This window comes from Hypanus sabinus, chromosome 21 (genome assembly GCF_030144855.1).
Source record: "Hypanus sabinus isolate sHypSab1 chromosome 21, sHypSab1.hap1, whole genome shotgun sequence".
NCBI lineage: Eukaryota > Metazoa > Chordata > Chondrichthyes > Myliobatiformes > Dasyatidae > Hypanus > Hypanus sabinus.
Genome location: NC_082726.1, coordinates 53,563,007 through 53,581,726, shown reverse-complemented (window position 1 = coordinate 53,581,726; position 18,720 = coordinate 53,563,007). Strand labels below are relative to the sequence as shown.

Sequence of the window (18,720 nt, the reverse complement as noted above, 5' to 3'; positions counted from 1 at the left end):
ATTGTTTATAGAACATCATTGTTCATGTGGTCTTTGGGCTGAAGGACCTATTAATGTGCCCTGTGATCCTTCTGCTCTAAGTGAGGAGCAGATGAAGGGATTTTGCCTTTAAATTTGTTGACAATGAAAAATTGGATGCAAAGACTGAACAAGTCTGCAAAGGGGAACAGATGGCTAACTGTTAGGGGTAAATATTTAGTAGATGGCGTGTAATGTAAGGAACTGTGAGAGTATCCATTTGGCCATAGAACAGGGGTTCCCAACCATTTTTATATGCCATGAACCCCTACCATTAACCGAGGGATCCATGGACACCAGGCTGGAAACCCTTGCTATGGGAAACTGAGTATTGATGAAATGGATAGATATTACAGAATGCAAAAGTTCAGAGTGATTCGAGTGTCTTTGTACAAAAGTTCAAATGTAGACACACAATAATTAGAAAAGTAATAATTAAAGAACAAATTGGAATGTTTCCTTCAGTGAAAAGTGTATTTGTTAAAAAGTAAGAAAGCCCCCACTACAGTATTCAATTCTAGTCACCTCACTACAGGAAGGATGCAGAGGAGATTTACAAGGATGTTGCCTGGATTGGAGGGCATACCTTATGAGAATGGGTTGAGTGTACTTGGCCTTTTCTCCTTAGAGCAACAGAGGATGAGAGGTGACCTGATAGAGGTGTTTATGCTGATGAGGGGCATTGATCATGTGCGGAGCCAGAGGCTGTTTCTCAGGGCTGAAATGGCTAACATGAGGGGGTATCATTTTGCTTAGAAATAGGTACCAAGATGATGTCGGGGGTAGGTTTTTCACACAGGAATTGGTGGGGGCGTGAAGCACTGCCAGCGGTGGTGGTGGAAGTGGATACAATGGGGTCTTTTAAGAGCCTCAGCTAGGTAGATAGAGCTTAGAAAAATAGAGGGCTTTGTGCTAGGGAAATTCTAGGCAGTTTCTGGAGTAGGTTACTTGGTCAGCACAACATTGTGGGCTGAAGGGCCTGTAATGTGCTGTAAGTTTCTATGTTCTATGTACAGTTGTATGAGGCATTGCTGAGACCATGACTGAATTAATGTGCACAGTTCTGGTCTCTTAATTTAAAGGGAGAAGGATCAGATTTTATTAGAGTGATTTCTGGAATGGAGAGGGAGAGTACATTAGTCGTATAACATAATGAGGCGGTTTTGTTGGAAAATTTTGAACAGAATTTTCTTTTGAGGTAGAATATGAGAAGATGTATAGTCATAGAGTCATAGAAAAGTACAACATGGATGCAGGCCTCTCTGCCCATTCTAATATATTCCAAACCTTTAAACTGCCTGTTCCCTTCGACCAGCCCTCCATACCTCCACCATCCATGTACCTATCCAAACTTCTCTTAAGTGCTGAAATTGAGCTTGTATGTACCACTTGTGCTTGCAGCTCAGTCCACACTCTCATGACCTTCTGAGCAAAAACATTTCCCTTCATGACCCCCTTGTGCTTTTTACCTTTCACCCTTAACCCATTAGTTGTAGTCCCATCCAGTTGTAGAGGGACATAGATCTTGGGGATATATCTCAGAATAAGGAATTTGCCATTTAAGGAGATGAGAAAATTGTTCTGTCAGAGAGTCGTGAATTTTTTGAATTCTCTACTGCAGAAGGTTGTGCAATGTTTGAATTTGCTCATTGCCAGGACTTTTTGACTAAAGAATCAAAGGCTGTGGGAACAGGCCAGGGCCAAATTCAGATTGCCCTTAATTTTATTAAGTGGCGGGGCTGCCTCAAGAGGCTATACTGCTTTTTCTCACTTTGTTTAAGCAGCTAGGGATTAGTTCCTGCTCTGAGTTTTATTCATTGGCATCCTTTCTACTGCAGCCAATGATATAGCTGGCTCACCATATCTCATGTGATTTAGTAATCTGAGAATCTGAGATTTGGATCATCTGTTGGGGGGGGGGTTGGTGGTGGTGGTGCTGGTGGTGGTGGTGGTGGTGGTGGTGGTGGTGGTGGTGTGTGTGTGTGTGTGTGTGTGTGTTTTTCTATGGGATGTGTTCAATCCAGAAGCATCTTTCAGGCTCTCATCCCTTCAAGTTGTAGAACTCAACCCTAACATGGACTTTGATGACCTGCTAACATCACCTGTTTTCCTCCTATTCCTTCTTCCTCTTACTCCCATCACTCCTACTGGGACAATGGCCACCAATAGTAGCTTGCCAGAGTCCTCTGTCCTGGGCTGATAGAAGTTTGATCAGCTCAGTGGCTTCTGCTTTCACCAAATGCTTCAATAGGTCATCTAGGTGAAGAAACTTCCTGTCCCAGGGGTGAGGTCTTTGGAGCTTCAGTTGACATTTCTGTAGCTCTGGGTCTTTACATGATGTGGTTGCTAGCTGGCCTCATGCCCAACCCTCCTCTTTTGCAGCTGGGCTATGGACCATCCATGGTGGAGTTTTTTCCTCCTGTTAGAATGAGTTAAAGTCTCCTCCAGACTGATAAAATAGGAAGAGTGCAGATTTACAAGGATGTTGCAAGGTCTAGAGAGCCTGAGGCAGGCCAGGCTAAGTCCTTAGTTCTTTGAGTGTAGGAGGATGAGGGATAACCTGATAGAAGTTTGTAAAATCATGCTACCATCCACCTTATCTATGATTTTATAAATTTCTGTTAGGTCATCCCTCATCCTCCTACATGCAAGTAGGGGAATCCAGGTCTACGGAGTATAGGTTGAGGATGAGAAGGGAATAATTTGAAAGGGACTTTAGAGGCAAATTTTTCATGCAGGAAGTGCTAAGTATCTGGATTGAACTGTCAGAGGGAAGTGGCCGAGGCAGGTGTGGTATTATTTAATGAACATTTGGACAGGTACATGGAGGGGAGAGTGTAGAGATATATTGCTCAAACTCAGGAAATTGGTGCTAGCTGGTTGGCATGGACTGATTGGGCTGAAAGGCCTATATATGTGCTACGCTCTATGGCTTTCTATGTATCTATGACCTCAATTGCAAAGATCTGGAGTATTCTTGTTTCCTACTTGGATCCCTGCACACCATGCCCTAAAGTCTGCGTGACCATCTTATAGCCAGCTCAAATGGCCTAAGTAAGGAGTCATCCAAGTTTGACTGGGGCTATTGGATCTAGTTAATCTACCTTCTGATGTACTTCTGCAATGGTGACTCTCTCTCGCATTTGATATTAATGCTGCCATTTAAGCAGCGCAGATGGAAGCTGTTTAACCTTAGTACTTGGAGAGAAAAAAAATTGCCCATATCTCTCTAGAGGTTAGTAGTGCATGCTTTGTACATTTGTATTTTGGTCATGAGGCTGATCTGAGAATTCAGCTAGTCTGCTGAAGGTGGTCACAGTTTTTCTGATGTGGGCATTGAGTTCTTCCTCCAGTGAAAAGTTGGAGGAAGCTGAACTTTTGAACTTCTCACTGGTTCCCATGAGGAGCGATTAATGAACCTGGTGAAAGCCCGTGGTTGAGTACAGCTGTTTTCTTTTGTCGACAGTGAGAGCAAATGCCTGACCAGCTTGTGAAAGGCAATCCAAGAGTTCTAACCATAGACTGTTTGTGCATTATAATGCAGCGTCATCAGTGTGTAGAAGTTTGCTGAAAAGCACCTGACTTGACATCAGTCTTCGCCTCGAGTCGTTTATTTCATTTAGGGATACAGCACAGAATAAGACTTACCAGCCTTTCGAGTCATGCTGCATTCAACCCCAGATTTAACCCTAGTCTAATCATGGGACAATTTATCATGACCAATTAACCTACTAACTGGTAGAAAACCAGATCATCCATGGGAAAACCATGCATTCCATGGGGAGGACGTACAAACTCCTTACAGAGGACGCCAGGATTGAACACCAAACTCTGATGCCAGGAGCTCTAATAGCGTCATGCTAACCGCTATGCTACCATGATGCCCGACAGAGAAAGAGATTCCCATCTGATTATCAATGGAGGCATAATCCCTCTTCCAATATCAGAATGTGAAGATTCCAAAGATTGTAAAGGCAAGGACACATTCTTCATTTCAGACCATTTAGAGCTTGAAGCTGTCTGAAACAGACTCAATAAGTTAAACAGTAACTACCTTGTGCAACAAGCATGTGGCTAAAGTGGATTGGTAGGAATCTTGTCTTCTCCTTCCAAAGTACCGGGAGAATTTCCTCTCCCAGAAAAATTTCTTTTCTCAGACTGCCAGCACTACTGAGGTTATGTGAGCCTGCTCAGTTGCTGAACAGCAGTCAAATGAGTTTGCTGTACTTTTCTTGAAGTTGTTGGAGGTAAAATATTGTCTTTAGTTGAATGCCCAGCTATGAATCATCAGCTACTCTGCAACGCCAAAGCAACTTTCAGAGTAATAGAATCATAAAATCATAGAGCACTATTGCATAGAAACATGCCAAGCTCTTACTTTGCCTAGTTCCGTTGATCAGCACATGGGCCATAGCTCTCCATGCCACTCCCATCCAAACCTTTTGTGAAAGCTTTTCTTCTGTGCTTACCATCAGTATCATTCTATTTGCTATTTCATTCTTATCTCCTTTTATGTTTGAGAATATTTACATCTTACATATGTAGTGGTTCTTAATCCTCTTCCCAATATTTAAATATCTGTGAAAGTAGACTTTTGTTTCTATTTCCACAGGAATACAATCCTTTTCAATCAATAATGAATCAATAGCCTTGTCCAACTTTTCTTTGGTGGACTTCATGTCTCATTCGAGCACAAGTTGGGATTTGGTCCAATAATATGCAGTAATCTTGAGCAACACAACAAAATGGCAGAGGTACTCGGTAGGTCAAGCAGCATTTACGGAAAAGAATATACAGTTGACAATTCAGACCAAGACCTGTCATCTGAACATCAGCCCAAAACATTGACTGTTCATTTTCCTCCTTAGATGTTGCTTGCTTGGGTCCTCCAGTATTTTTTTTGTGTTATTCACGATTTTCAGCATCATCGGAATCTTATGTATCACAGTGATCTTTCTTTTTTGCAAATTTGCCTTCCAATCCAATAGGACATCTGCTTGCTTTCAATGGTAATGGCATTGGCAGGGGTGGTAGACAGCTTTCTTGGTGGGTTCTTCAAACCATCCTGCACAAGTCTTAGGCCATCTGAATTGCAGAGCATCCCTTTGTTTTGACCTTGAAGTCTCAAGGTTGGCTGCTTATATTCCAGATAGTGTGTGGTCTTGATGCCTGATGAGAGACAATTGTCTTTCTACGTCATTTTTCAACCAATATTTATCAGATGGAATAATTTCCCTTGCAGGAGTCTTTAAAAATTAATTTTTTCTGGTAATGACCGCCTATGTTTACTGCATTCAACAGCTTCATAAACTTGAGATAATCACTCTGTTTCCTTGGTGTTAGTGGTACTGATTTTAACTTTGCACTGGATTTTGTTCTGTGTGGTTTCTTACGAATGATCAGTAACTTCACTTTAAACCAAGCAAATCTCTTGCACTGAGAGTAGACCTTCCCTCCTAAATATGACAACACCTCTTGGATGTCACCATGTGTTGACCTTCTTCACAGAAGATGGCAATTTGGATGGGTTTATCTGAGTTGCTGTTGGACATTTTCATGGATCTTGTCAATATCAAAGTATCCCATACACAAAATGCTGAAGGAACTCAACAGGTCAAGCAACATCCATGGAAAGGAATGCCGAGTTCCTCCAGCACTTTTTGTGTATTGTTCTGGATTTCCAGCATTTGCAAGATCTCTTGTATTTATAATGCCAAAGTGCCCATGGCAGTCTGTGGACACTTCTGCTGCACTCTTGCAATTGATCTTCCGATGTGTTGATGATAATCCTTTGTAAAATGTTTCCTTGTCCTGGAATGGAGTATTGTTGGACTCATGTCACACAGCCAGTGGTCATCTGAAGTTGTAAGACATCCAGTGGGCATAAGCCTGGCTCAAGCAAAGTGGACACTATCAATTCATTTTTCCTTGGCGCTTTTTCCAAGTCATAATTGGTCTCTTGACCGCTCCTGCAAGTCTTGTTTCTGCGAGTATTAGTGTAGCAGCATTTAGTTCGTATGGGTCATAAACCAACCAAGACAGATGTTCTAAGATAAGAAGAGTTCAGGGCCAACATGTTTAGAAACATAGAAAACCTACAGCACAATACAGGCCCTTTGGCCCACAAAGTTGTGCCGAACTTGTCCCTACTTTAGAAATTACTAGGCTTACCTATAGCTCTCTATTTTACTAAGCTCCATGTACTTATCTAAAAGCCTCTTAAAAGACCCTATTGTATCTGCCTCCAATACCCTATCGTATCTGCCTCCTTTCTGTTCAAGCAAAGAGCAAGGCTGGTAGGATTATCAAACTGTTGCTGTCGAGACTGTTGTCAGGAAAAAGAAGGAGGTAGATGTCAGGTATAGGCAGCTAGGATCAACTAAGTTCTGGAAGGAAATTAAGGGATGCAGGAGGGCATTTGAGAAAGTGTTAGGAGGGCAAAAAGAAGGCATGAGATATTCTTGGTAGATAAGGTAAAAGAAAATCTCAAGAGATTCTATAACTATATTAAGAGCAAAAGGGCAACCAGGGAAAGAGTGGATCCCTTGAAAGATCTGTAAGGTTGTCCGTATGTGGAGCCACAGGAAATGAGTGAGGCCTTAAGAGGAAACAGTGTTTCTTTGTACCTTGGAGAAATTCATAAAAGCTCGGGATTCACGGGAGAGAACAGTGATGTCTTGAAACATATCAACGTTATGAAAGAGGAGGTAAATTAAAGTGCATGACTCCCAAAGGCCTGACCAAGTGTACCCTAAGATTTTGTGGAAACAAGGGAATAAATTGCAGGGACCCTGGATTTTAGCAAGGATTTTGACAAGTTTTTTCATGGTAAACTGCTCTGAAAGGTGAAATCCCATGTGAACCCAAGTCAGCTAACCAGATGAATTTAAAATTGGCTTGGTGGAAGGAGTCAGAGAGCATTGTAGAGGTTGCTTTACAGACTGGATGCCCATCACCAGTGGTTTACCACTGGAGCTGGTGCTGGGTCCATAGCTGTTATGCATTTTGTGGATGGCACCAACATTGGTGGTGTGGTGGACAATAAAGAGGCTTGTCTAAGGTTACAACAGGATCTCAATCGTTCGGAAAAATGGGCAGAGGAATGTCAGATGGAATTTAGCTCAGACAATTGTGAAATGATACATTTTGGAAAGTTAAATTAGGTCATTAATTGAAAAGAGTGAGACTACAAAATATTGCAGTGCAGTGGGATCTGGGAGCCCTAGTGCATGAAACAAAAATAGTATGAAGGAATAACAAGCAATTAGGAAGACAAATGAGACATTGGCCTTCATTGCAAGGTAAAAAAGAGTTACAGTCATTTTGATGCAAAGTTCAAGGGCACTGATGAGATTTAACCTGGACTACTACATGTAGTTCTAGTTTAGGTATTTAAGCAAGGGTAGGTATTAAGTTTAGGAGAATGAAGGTGATATTATTGAAGACATTTCTCTTCATCTCTGTCCTAATTGGCTGACTCCAAATTTTGAGAGTCAAATCTCTGATGCTGGACATGCCAATCAGAGAAAAACAAATCAACACCCTATCTACTTTTCCAAGCCTCTTAAAAATTATCTACAATGAGATCAGCTCTCGTTCTTCATTCCTGTGGAGTATGAGTTCCCAACCTTTTTGATGCCATTGAACCTTACCATTAACTGAGAGGTCCGTGGACCCCAGGTTGGGAATTCCTGCTGTAGAGAGAATGGGCCTAGAAATCAAAGCAGAAATTCGGCAAGAACTCACCAGTCAAGCTGCATCTGTAGAAAGAGAAGATAAGCCAGTTAACAGTTCAGGTCAAAAGCCTTTCGTCAGAACTGAAGCTCAGTCGAGTTCTGAGGAAGGGTCATTAACTGGTTCCAACATTTCTGTGTTTGTTTCATCTTCTGGCATTTGCTGGTTTATAGATCATAGAATAGCACAACACAACAGCAGGTCCTTTAGCCCACGAAGTCTGTACCAACCATGATCCCAATTTCAAATAATGCCACCTGCAAATCTGCTTTTATGTATTTCCAAGATCGTGGGCCTGGTCTGCTTAACATTTTCTGATTCAATAAGCTGGTTGGGTCACAGTGTACTCTGGAATAGCAAACTGCTTCAAGTAGACGCTGAACTGGCAGCAGATCCTGGCTACTGACCACATCCTGATGACCCGATTCTTGGGGTTTGGGTTGGTCTGGACATCAAAAAACCATGAGTCCTTGGGCTGCAATTTTACAGCCAAGCTGCCAGAGAAAGTGTTTGCAGCAGGTACAAAAAAAAGCACTAAAAAAAACATTTGGGTAAGTACACAGATAGAAAAGGTTTATAGAGATCTGAGCCAATTGAGAGTAATAGGATTTGCTTAGAGGAAACCATGGTCAGCATAGACAAGTTGGGTCAAAAGGCCCATTTCCCTGCTCTGACTTCAAATTGGAATCTCACTAAAAGAATCCATATTCTGGAAAAATAGTTCATGGTTTAGAGGTGTGGTTCAAAATTGGGGAGAGATCATTGTGCCTAATAAAGATACCTATGCAATAATTCATTTCTATACAGGGCTCCATATTGATATTGAATGAGAGTAAAGTTCTCATTGCTTCTCTCAACTATCACCCATTCACATGTATTATCTGTGTGTATTAAAGAAATAATCCAGGGCATTTCACATTATGTGAACAGACAAGATTTGGCACCAAGCTGTATGCAGTTAGAATAAGGGCTAAGAGCTTGGTCAAAGAAGTAGGTTTTAGCAAGCTTCTGAGAGGGAGGGAAAGTGTATGTGTATGTTAGAGAGAAGAGAGAGAGAGAAAGAGAGAGAGTGACACTTGCATACATACACACGCAGAAACTGCTTGTGTCAACTAGTGGTCGTTGCCATATCTCTTCACTCTGACACTCCTGAGCCTTTCACCCCAGACTGTTGGGAATCACAGAAATGCTGAAACATTGGAAAAAGGCCATTCTTCCCATTGAGACCTGATCAGCTTTTTGGCCGGTCCTACAAAATGCCCTGTCCCCAGAGTTCAGTCCGCTTTTTCCCCTAACCAACTATGTGTTGAATAATGCAACTGAATAGATACCCCCACAGCCAGCTCCACCGCTCCCCTCCAGTGCATCCTTGAACCCAGCCACTCACTGCAGGAGAAACATTCATCATCCTGATATTTTGTTTTTTTCATCCAATGCCTCCCATTTCTCGACCTTGACGAGATTGAGAGCTTCCCCCTCATTTGAGTTGGTTCCTCCACTGTTAACCTTATACAATAGCCAGGCTTAAAGAGGCTACAACTGGAGAGGGGTGTGAATCTTCAGCATTCTGTTCCTCACTGAATTTGTTAGATGTTTTTCACTCGAAAGGAATTAAAGGATGTAAAGATCAGGAGGGAAAGTGGACAAGGCAGATTATCCACCATAATATTGAAAGATAAGGTGGGTTCAATCAGCTGAGGGGATTACTCCTGCTCTTATTTCTCGTGTTCTTTTGCATATGACTAGTTTTGACACTGTTTGGTCTTCTCTCCCACCAAGGCAGAGTCCCAGTAGAAAATCAGGTTATTAAGTGCCTCAATTTAAAATCAACAGTCTTAAAGTTACTATCCTTGTTTTCACATCCCACTAGAAACTCACCCTCTCCATCTGTACAGCATTATCTCACCTTCTGAGAACTCGCTGATCTCTGACTTTGGTTCTTGAATAACTCCTATTTTAAATGCCATGCCATCGACATCTGTGCCTTCATCATTTCACCGCCCCCCCCCCTCCGCCCCCATCCCGAACTTCTCTCCTCCCTTTCCTCTTATACCGAGCTCTTTAAAGCCTCTTCCTTGTATTGAACCTTTTTACCACATGGCAAATAAGTTTTAGAATAGCTCAGTGCCAAATTTTGTTTGCAAAGCATTACTACTCTAATGCTGTAAAATAGATGAGATTAACTCTGCATTGACTGAGATAAATCCAGACACTGAGTGAAATTATTCTGTTATCCTCAACTGCGAGAAGCAAAGAAGTAGTCAAAAAAATTGTTACATGTGAAAAGAGCTCCTTATGAAAGGATCTCCTCGGAACCAAATGTCAACTGAGGAATAAGTTGGGAAGAGTGTTCAGAGCTCTCAAATGTTGATAACCATGGATAATGTAGATGTGAGCCAGTTATTTAACTTGGACATGGAGCACAGAGTTACAGGAAATGAGAACAGAATTAACAAGCCTCAGGCAGGACTGGAGATTAGAATGTTCTTTCCCCCCGCAGAGTGGTGTGGATGTTGGAACAAAGTCTTAGCAAAAGCAGTTCAGGCTGTGCTGATGAACCCCTTCAAAAGGAGCAACTACATATCTGAAGATTATAATGATATGTACTGACAGAGATGATCGACGACTTGAGGAAACAATGGTTTCTGTGACACTGCCGCTATGGAAACGTCATTGGTAGAAGGCAGCTGGTGGGGATTGAATAATAGGCCTTGTTAGGCTAGATTGATATTCTGGAGTTTCAGTCAATTACCTTGGGGGGTCAGGGAGAAATTTCACACATCTTTCCCCCTGGAGGTTAAGTACGTCGAGTATAGCCCACGATAGCACCGAGTGAGCAGATTCTGGGGAAGAAGCAGATTAATGAGTTGAAAGGCCATTCCTCTGTTAATGCATTCTTGAATACACCTTTACTTCATTTGGAACAAATTACTTCTCCCAAAACAAGTATTCGTTACCCTACTCAGGTACTTAAAGCTTAAATACTAGCTACTATTAACTCTGGCTTTACATGTGTTCAGTAAAGATTGGCTGTTTAAGTCATCTGCTCTTCCTTTGGAGATTAGTAGAAAACATGCCTCTCTAGCCCAGTAAATATATTTATTTGTCCATTAAATGGTGATTTTATAATCTATTTCTTTAGGGCCTTTTTCTACTGTAAGGCTTGTCATGATGACATCACTGACACAAAAAGGATTAAGAAATGTGGCTGTAAACGACGTAAGTAATAATTCCATCATCTTTGCGTCAACAACTTGTAATTACTGATTATGATTTGAGACCAATGTACGGGATTGAATGTTGAGGTGTTTTGTCTTCAGTGTGTAGATACTGGTGAAGGGCATACTGGTCATCAAGTGCTTTGTGTTATTAGCTTGTCATTGAAGATCAGAGATGGAGTACAGTTGTGTAGTTAAAGCTCCATTTACTCACCCTGTAGACATTGAATATAAACAACACACTATAAATGTCTGCTGTCCAACAGCAACACGCTCATTTTTAACAGCTTTCAAGTGTACAGGTACACATTTTTATCACCACTCACCTATTAATTATAGCCCCCATTTGGCAGAGTTCTCTTCAATAGCCATAAAGCTTGCTACAGCATATAAACCTATAGACGAATTGCATAAAGGTCAATGTGCATGGAAACTGAAATCTAATAATTATTGAAAGTCAACTCATTTAAAAGCAATGTGGGTAAGAGTAGAATTATGATTTTTAGCAAGATTTAGTGCATCTACTTGTGATGTTGACAGAACATGGTTTCCACTGAAATTTTTTGAAGGACACACTTCCTCACCTTAAGATTTTTCTTCATGCCATGTGTTCTCTGCTAAGAGTATGATGGACAATTTGGCTGTTCCACTGCGGTCCTGAAACTGACTAATGAAACACACTTGAGTGTGACACGTTGGGTGTCTCTTTGTCCTGTTGTCACATCCGCGTTTTCTCTGGGCATCCTCTTATGCCAATGTAACAATGCCACGAACGTCCTTCACTAACTCCTTTAACCTACTTGTATAAGTAAGGGTAAGGATATTAAATGGAGAGCAGCATAATTCAGGCTATATGAAAGGAAGCTTAATTACCTGAAAGAAAGGCAGGTTTAGATTAACATTATGCCATTAATATATAATGACAATTCCGGGAAAATTAATGAATGCTACAGATTGGAGAGCGAAAAATAATTAGCATTAATGTGATTAAACCACATGCAAAAAATTAAAAATATACTTGGAGAATAGCAGTATGCTTAAAATGAGGAGTCCAAATTTCAATCTATTAATGATGTGATGTAGAACAGATGTATAAATAAAATGACATGATTAGTGAGGCTGAAGAAAGAGGTTGTCAGAGCTAAACTGCCGCTGTTTGAAAACTCCAGAGGTAATGCTACAAGTCAGCTGGAAAAACAAAGACAAATCCTTGCCAAATGCATTGTATTTCACAGCCCACATTGGCTGAGCATGCAATATGTAATACCTGAGAAACAGCACCAGAATTGCAAGGATATATTTTTTTTTGATAAGGACACACATCTTAGTAGCTGCTGTCACATCTAAGTAGAAATTCCAGCAGATTTATCATTACATTGACATTAGTCATGTCACATTGTTAACATATACCTGACCTACTTAGCCATTTGTCCAAACCTTTTAGGCCCATTATTAATAATTTAAACCAAAAAAACTCAGTGCATCCACAAAGGTCAAGAATAATTAAAGTGAGTAGCTTTACCTTTTTATTAAATAAAAGAACCCCCAACTACTTGAAAGCATAACAAAATTTCAGCTTAAAAGTATCATTATTTTTTCATTGTAGTCTAAATTATTCAAAGAACATCCAGAATTTGCAAAGGAAATCTGTTTTAGGTAGGAAATGGAACTGGAATGGTCCTTGCAGAAGTTTTTTTTGGGAGGAGGAATAGTGGGGGTTGCTGGAAAAAATACTGGAGATTGGTATTTATCTGCGTTTAAGGATGAACTTAAATGTATTAAGCATTTGCTCTTTCTAGGTTTGTAGAAAATATTATAGGGGAACGGAGAAGGCACAGATACATTTAAACCTCTTTCCATGGAACTCAGGCAAATGAGAATCCATGTATGAAATGATTGCGAGTAACTTTTGATGATTGATGTATTTTTAATTTATTTTTTTCTTGCTGCCCTGGAACATGAAACTCTATAATTTAACTGCACACTGGTAGTGATATATTGTGAGTAAAAGCAGGTTCTCTGTTGCCCAGAGTGCGATACAACTTGTCTACCTTAAGCAAGAGGTTTATTTTTATGTTGCATGCATACGCACTCATCATCTTCAGCAATGGCCACAGATCACTTTGAATCTGTCGAAAATACAGCAGACCAGAACCAAAAGGCAGGAAACATGTGGACAACCATGATTAGAGCTGAGTGGGAAGTTTTATTGACCAGGCTTTAGCAGAATAAGGAAAGACAAAAGGGAATTTTCTCAGCAAACCACCTTGCAAAGTTCCCCATATTTTCTTTGCTTAAGGGTTATGGTGGCATGCCCCTTACTGGCGACAAGGACCTGCTGGTAACTAACTACATGAGAAGTGGATGGGACCAGTGGCCTGGGGTATGAAGCAATAGGAGCTGCCCTTGCCCCTTGGAGAAGGTTAGAGTGCAGATCTGTGATATATTATTGAGTCAGAGCAAGAAAAGCAGACCTTCCCATTGGAGGAAGAAGAAGACACTCGCCACAAGACACAGATACAAGTGGTTAAAGATCCCAATATTACTCTTAGTTTGTCGGCTGATCTCAGCCAAGGTCATGCTGACACCAACCCCTTGTAACTTAGATGGGAAAGTAAGATCCAATGGTCCTAGATTTCATCTGCTAACCATAAACTTTTCTCTGCCAACTTTTGTCTCCCCAATACAAAGTGTCGCCCTGATAATAACTGTTCCTTGTAACTGAATGGTCCCCCAGTATTAATTCTGAATCATAGAATAGTGAAGCAGGAAGGAGAGAAGGAAGGCAAGTCAGCGCAATGAGGAATATATAAAGAAAGAGAAGTTCAGCCAGAAAGAATGTTCTGTTTGTGCATTACATTTTTCAATCATTGGATAAACTTTGTAGGAGATTCATCTCATCTGTTCCTGTCTCTGTAAACTAGATCAAGCAGTCTAATCCAACAACTGATTCTTCAGGCCCAAAGCCATTATAATCTAGATTTCACAAAAGGAGAGCCCCATTGACAGCACCCTCCAGCTATAGAAACTGGAGAGTGTAAATTAGCTCAAAGTTAGACCAAAGTGATGATTTAGATTTCTCTTACCTTCCTGGGAGTGCTGTGAACCTGCAGCTAATATTGCTGCTGTATTTTCACTAAACTGACCATCTACTCCAAGGAGGACCACAAATTGAGAAACTGGGATAAGAACAGTAAGTCTATCCCCAACCATTTAGAATAACCTTTCAGTGTTATTTTAGAGATCAGATATTCCTCTGTTATGCCAAAAATCAGCAATACTGAGTCCTTGAACTTTGAACCTTGACTCTAATTGAAATGCAGATCATTATTTCAGCCTGTTCTGGTGGTTGGGCACATTTTACTCAGTTGTGGAACTGAACCCAGGTGGTTTCCATGTGTAACTGAATCTGGGGTTCTACCCAACCACTAGATGTCCTCAGAGACCTTCTTCATTCCCTGTCCTAGTTCCAACAACCCAGTGCCTTTTCGACTTCTCCTGAAAGGATCATATAAACCCAAATCATCTTTTCTTCCCTTTATAAAAATGGCAATATAAACATGTTTTTGCAAGGAATTCATATAGCAGTTTGTGTGTTGAGTTAGTAGACATGTCCTTCATGTACAGAACCACATGCATCCCATCAATAACTAACATTTTTCAACATGTCACTGTCTATGACTGTTTGTGTTTTATTTCCATAACAAATGCAGTGTCTTTATTACAGCATGGATTTTTTTGACAAATGAGCTACATTTGTTAATGTTTCTGAATGCATTGAATTTAATAATCTTTTTTAAAAAATTTTATTTGGATTTTTGTTCTTGATTGCCAAGGTTGAAGCCAGTTTTCATTAAATTAGCATGCTGTTATTTCGATACTTGTGCATGGTCTCAAAAATAATCTCCTCAAGTCTTCCTTGATTTTCCCCTACACCCCCAAAAAAAAACAAATGACGCACCCACACAGCATTGCCCTGATTCCCTGTTGATTTGGAAGAATGATTTGGCTCAAGTATTTGGTTTCATTTCAAGAGATGAGATCAAAAAGCAGTCACTCTCCCTCAAGATGCCATTCCTTTTTAAGGGTTTGTCAGAGTTGATTACTGTCAGCCTGAAAAGATTGGCATCCTTCAAAGGAAGACAAGAGGCTGATGTTACCCAGCATCACCAGCTTTAATTAGGTTCTGATGCTACTTTATTTATTGAAATATCAACGCAAACTGAACAGCCTTTTTTTGCGTGCATTGAAGAGGCTTTCTGCTGCATGATCTGATCATTCTTTTTTCAGCTAGTGGATAACACAGCACCAAAAAAAAATTGCTGAAAATTAAATGTTTTGCAACTAACTGCTATAAAGATTGTGGAAAAATGGGGATGCTACTGAAGATGCCTCTCATTCATCACCTTCCAGTGCCTTTTTATCCTCAATCATAGCGTAACCCTTGCTTGGCCAGTTTCTTGATATAAATGGCCTTAGGTCAGTGCTTGACTCAGTTGAGAGCTTTAAGTGTGAGTTTCAGGTGCCATTAATGACTTGGTCAAACAAGGTTCATTTTGTTCCTTTTTACCTGCTGTGGAAAACGTAAATGATTTCTTATTATAAGAATGTCAGTTTTATTATCAATTGTGACTTATTTATATTATTTACACTTCAAATTTCATTGTGCAAGTGAATCACTTGACAAAGTAGCCATTTTGGCATCAAATGTGCTTAAAAAGAATTGGGTCTGTGTTTTAAATTTTCATATGCTCATAAAGAGAGCAGTAACGGTGATAAGATCGTTCATTAAACCAAGTGCTCAACAGCACTACCAGAGCTGGCAAAGACAATAGAAAGCAGCAAGAAGAGCAGCCACTAAAAGAGCTGTGTCCTTTCTATTGCTAATATTGGTATATTACTGAAATTCTTCACCAACCTCTACGGTTGTGGTTCTGTTGTAAAGTAAATAACTTGAAAATACTTAAGATTGTTAATTGTCTGTTCAAAGTTATTGACTGAACACTTCTCAAGTTTTAGAAATAGCTTTTTTTTGTCACAAATTTTTTTATGCAATGAACTAAGCTCTTCTTCCTTGTCAAGCCTGCTTATGTTACTAAGGCCTGTGTTAAGATCCCTTGTGGATTCCTTCCAACTGCCGAACTGAATAACCTTGCCATTAACCTGCTCCTCTTCCTCTCCTTCCATCGGAAACATGATTATAGCCAAGATGTCCATCTACAAGAGAATGAAACTCGCATGTTGTTTTGATTGCGGACGCTCTGAACGCGACTGCACTTGCATGCCAGACAGTGTCCATAGTAACTTGGACACCCTTGAGAGAACCTTCCCACTTTCTTCTGTCTCTGTTAACGATTGCTCCACCAGTTTGCGTGCCTGTAAGTTTAACGCCATGCTGTTCCGTGTCGGTCGTGTGTGGATTGTCCCCTTCCGTGTTGTACTCTGTGGTCCAGTAAGTTGTACTTTAGCTGCCACCGCTGCTTTGTGCATTGAGCGCTTCCTCGTGGAGATGTTAGCTTTGCGTGTGCTTTGCTAAGGCATGGGTCTGCGCGTTAGCATGGAAGACCCGCTGTGCAGCTTTGATGTGGATGCTCTTGGTACAGTGTGGTATTGAAACTATTCCATGTATTTAAATGTCATTTGGATTATCTATGGCGAAGTGACTTCATTAAAGTTAAAGTACATAGTCAGAATAAGTGGGATGAAGCTCTTGAATTTAGTTGCTTTATTTCTATTTATCCCTCTGTTTAAGTCTGTTATTATCTTCTTTTCTGTCAAACTACTCCACTTGCATCACTCCAAAGTCATACCAGAGCCCCCACACACATCTGGGTAGCCCACCCCTTTCCTTCCTTTGTTGCTAAGCTTTCCACTATTCCAAGGCCAACCCAGGCTCCCAGTGGTGCAATAATTGATGCAGTCCAGACCCCGATTAGAGTGAGGTTGGGAAAAGTCGCTTCAGAGGTTCTGTGTTACTATGCCTCTAGAATCAAGTGTCTGAAGATCAAAAACTTCTGAAGGATGCTTGCTGGAAAATGGGATTTAAAGGCTGTTAAAACCAATAATAAACACTGACTGGTGTGCCTGTAATTTAACAGATGTGAAGTGAACCTAAAGCCCTCTGGTAAACATGAAACATCATGCCAGATATCTGATTGTTTTACCCAGCCCCGGAACTTGAGCTCATTTTAAACTGAGTATTCCTGATCCTAGTGGCTAGGCGAATCAAAATACTTGACCCCGTGCTGTTGCTAAATGATAAGAAGTAGTCACTCTATCATCTTAATTCACAGCATAATACTCTGTTTACACCAAGAAGTCACATTCAGTCTGAATGAAGTTGTTGTGAGTTAAGTCAAATCTCTCAGGAATCAGACTCACCCCTGTCTGGATTTAGTTTATCGTCTGAGGTTACCAGCCAGATGCACAATTGCAGAAGGCTGTACTCAGGGCAGTAAGGTGCCAGAGATGGTAATCTAACATTCATAAAAGAAGGACTCAAATCACATTGCTTTGTGTCCAACTTTAAACTGTTATTGGGAGATGAGGATGTTTATTCCCACACAAAACCGCTCAGAACTTCCAGATTTCAGCTGTAGTCTACAAATGCCAAGCACTGATGTTTAATACCGCTCTACCTGCACATTTTATACAGCTGCAAGGAATAATACAAGGGTTTCTTTCATGAGTCGCTCAAGCTGACATTTGGCGAGTGAAGCCAACAACTTGAGTCATACGGAACCCTTTGGCTTCACCCTGGCTAAAGCACTGAGATCCAGGGTAAAGTTTAAACAAAATAAAACTCTGAGGCCCATTCTATACTTTGTAAAATATAGATTTTGACACTTCTAATGTTAGGAGACTATCATGATCATTGAAATGTAACCGGTGTTCGGAAACCATTAAAGAGAGCTCTGTACCAAAGTGCACAGTGCTTAATTTCGGCTGAGGATGAGGGCTGAGTGTGTAACTCTGATCTGTTACGGCATCAGCTGGGGAGCAATCTCTCAATTCTCAATCCTATACACAGTTCAGAACTAGACAGATTCATTATCACTGACATATGTCATTAAGTTTGTTATTTTGTGGCAGTAATACAGTGAAAGACATAAAAATCATGTAATACATAGTGCAAAGGAGGAATAATGAAGTAGTATTCTTGGGCTATTCAGGGGGAAAGAAGCTGTTCTTAAAACACTGAGTGTGTTTGTGTTTAGGATCCTGTACCTCCTATCCAATGGTAGAAATGAGAAGAGGGCATGCCATATACAGTGAGGGCCCTTAATGATGGATGCCACCATATTGCGGCACCACCTTTTGACGATGTCCTCAATGGTGGGGAGGCTAGTGCCCATGATGGAGTGACTGAGTCTGCCACAATCATTGCACTGTGGTCTGTGTTCATACAGCACCTTGAGCAAAGAGAAATGTCACAGGATGGTTCATAAAGGCAAGGGAGGCCCAAGTTAATAAGGAGATAACTGGAGCAGCGTCTGGGCACAGGTAGTGACGCTGCAACTTTACAACTCTGGGGGACCTGGATTCGATCTTTGTGTGGGTTTTCTCTCAGTGCTCTGGCTTTCACACAAAGATGTGTGCATTGTGGGCTAGTTAGCCACTGTAAATTGGCCTTCAATGAGTAGGTGGATGGTAGCATCTGGAAGGAGTTGACGGGAATGTAGGGACACTGAGTGGGAAGCAGGATTGCTCTGTGAGTTGCTATGTCCTCAGTGGGCTGAATCCACCCCCC

General features: G+C 40.9%; 1 protein-coding gene across 6 annotated transcripts in view; it reads left to right on the top strand.

The window, feature by feature from the left end:
- The window catches only part of kcnma1a (potassium large conductance calcium-activated channel, subfamily M, alpha member 1a), a 924,908-nt gene that overhangs the window by 743,615 nt on the left and 162,573 nt on the right, over nt 1–18,720 (top strand). For 5 of the 6 annotated variants that reach the window (XM_059946553.1, XM_059946552.1, XM_059946549.1 and 2 more), the window contains one exon: nt 10,895–10,971. In XM_059946553.1, the coding sequence (XP_059802536.1) occupies nt 10,895–10,971 (77 nt within the window). Of the gene's footprint in view, nt 1–10,894; nt 10,972–16,174; nt 16,349–18,720 lie in introns of all 6 variants that reach the window. The other variant, XM_059946554.1, reaches the window with a different exon arrangement.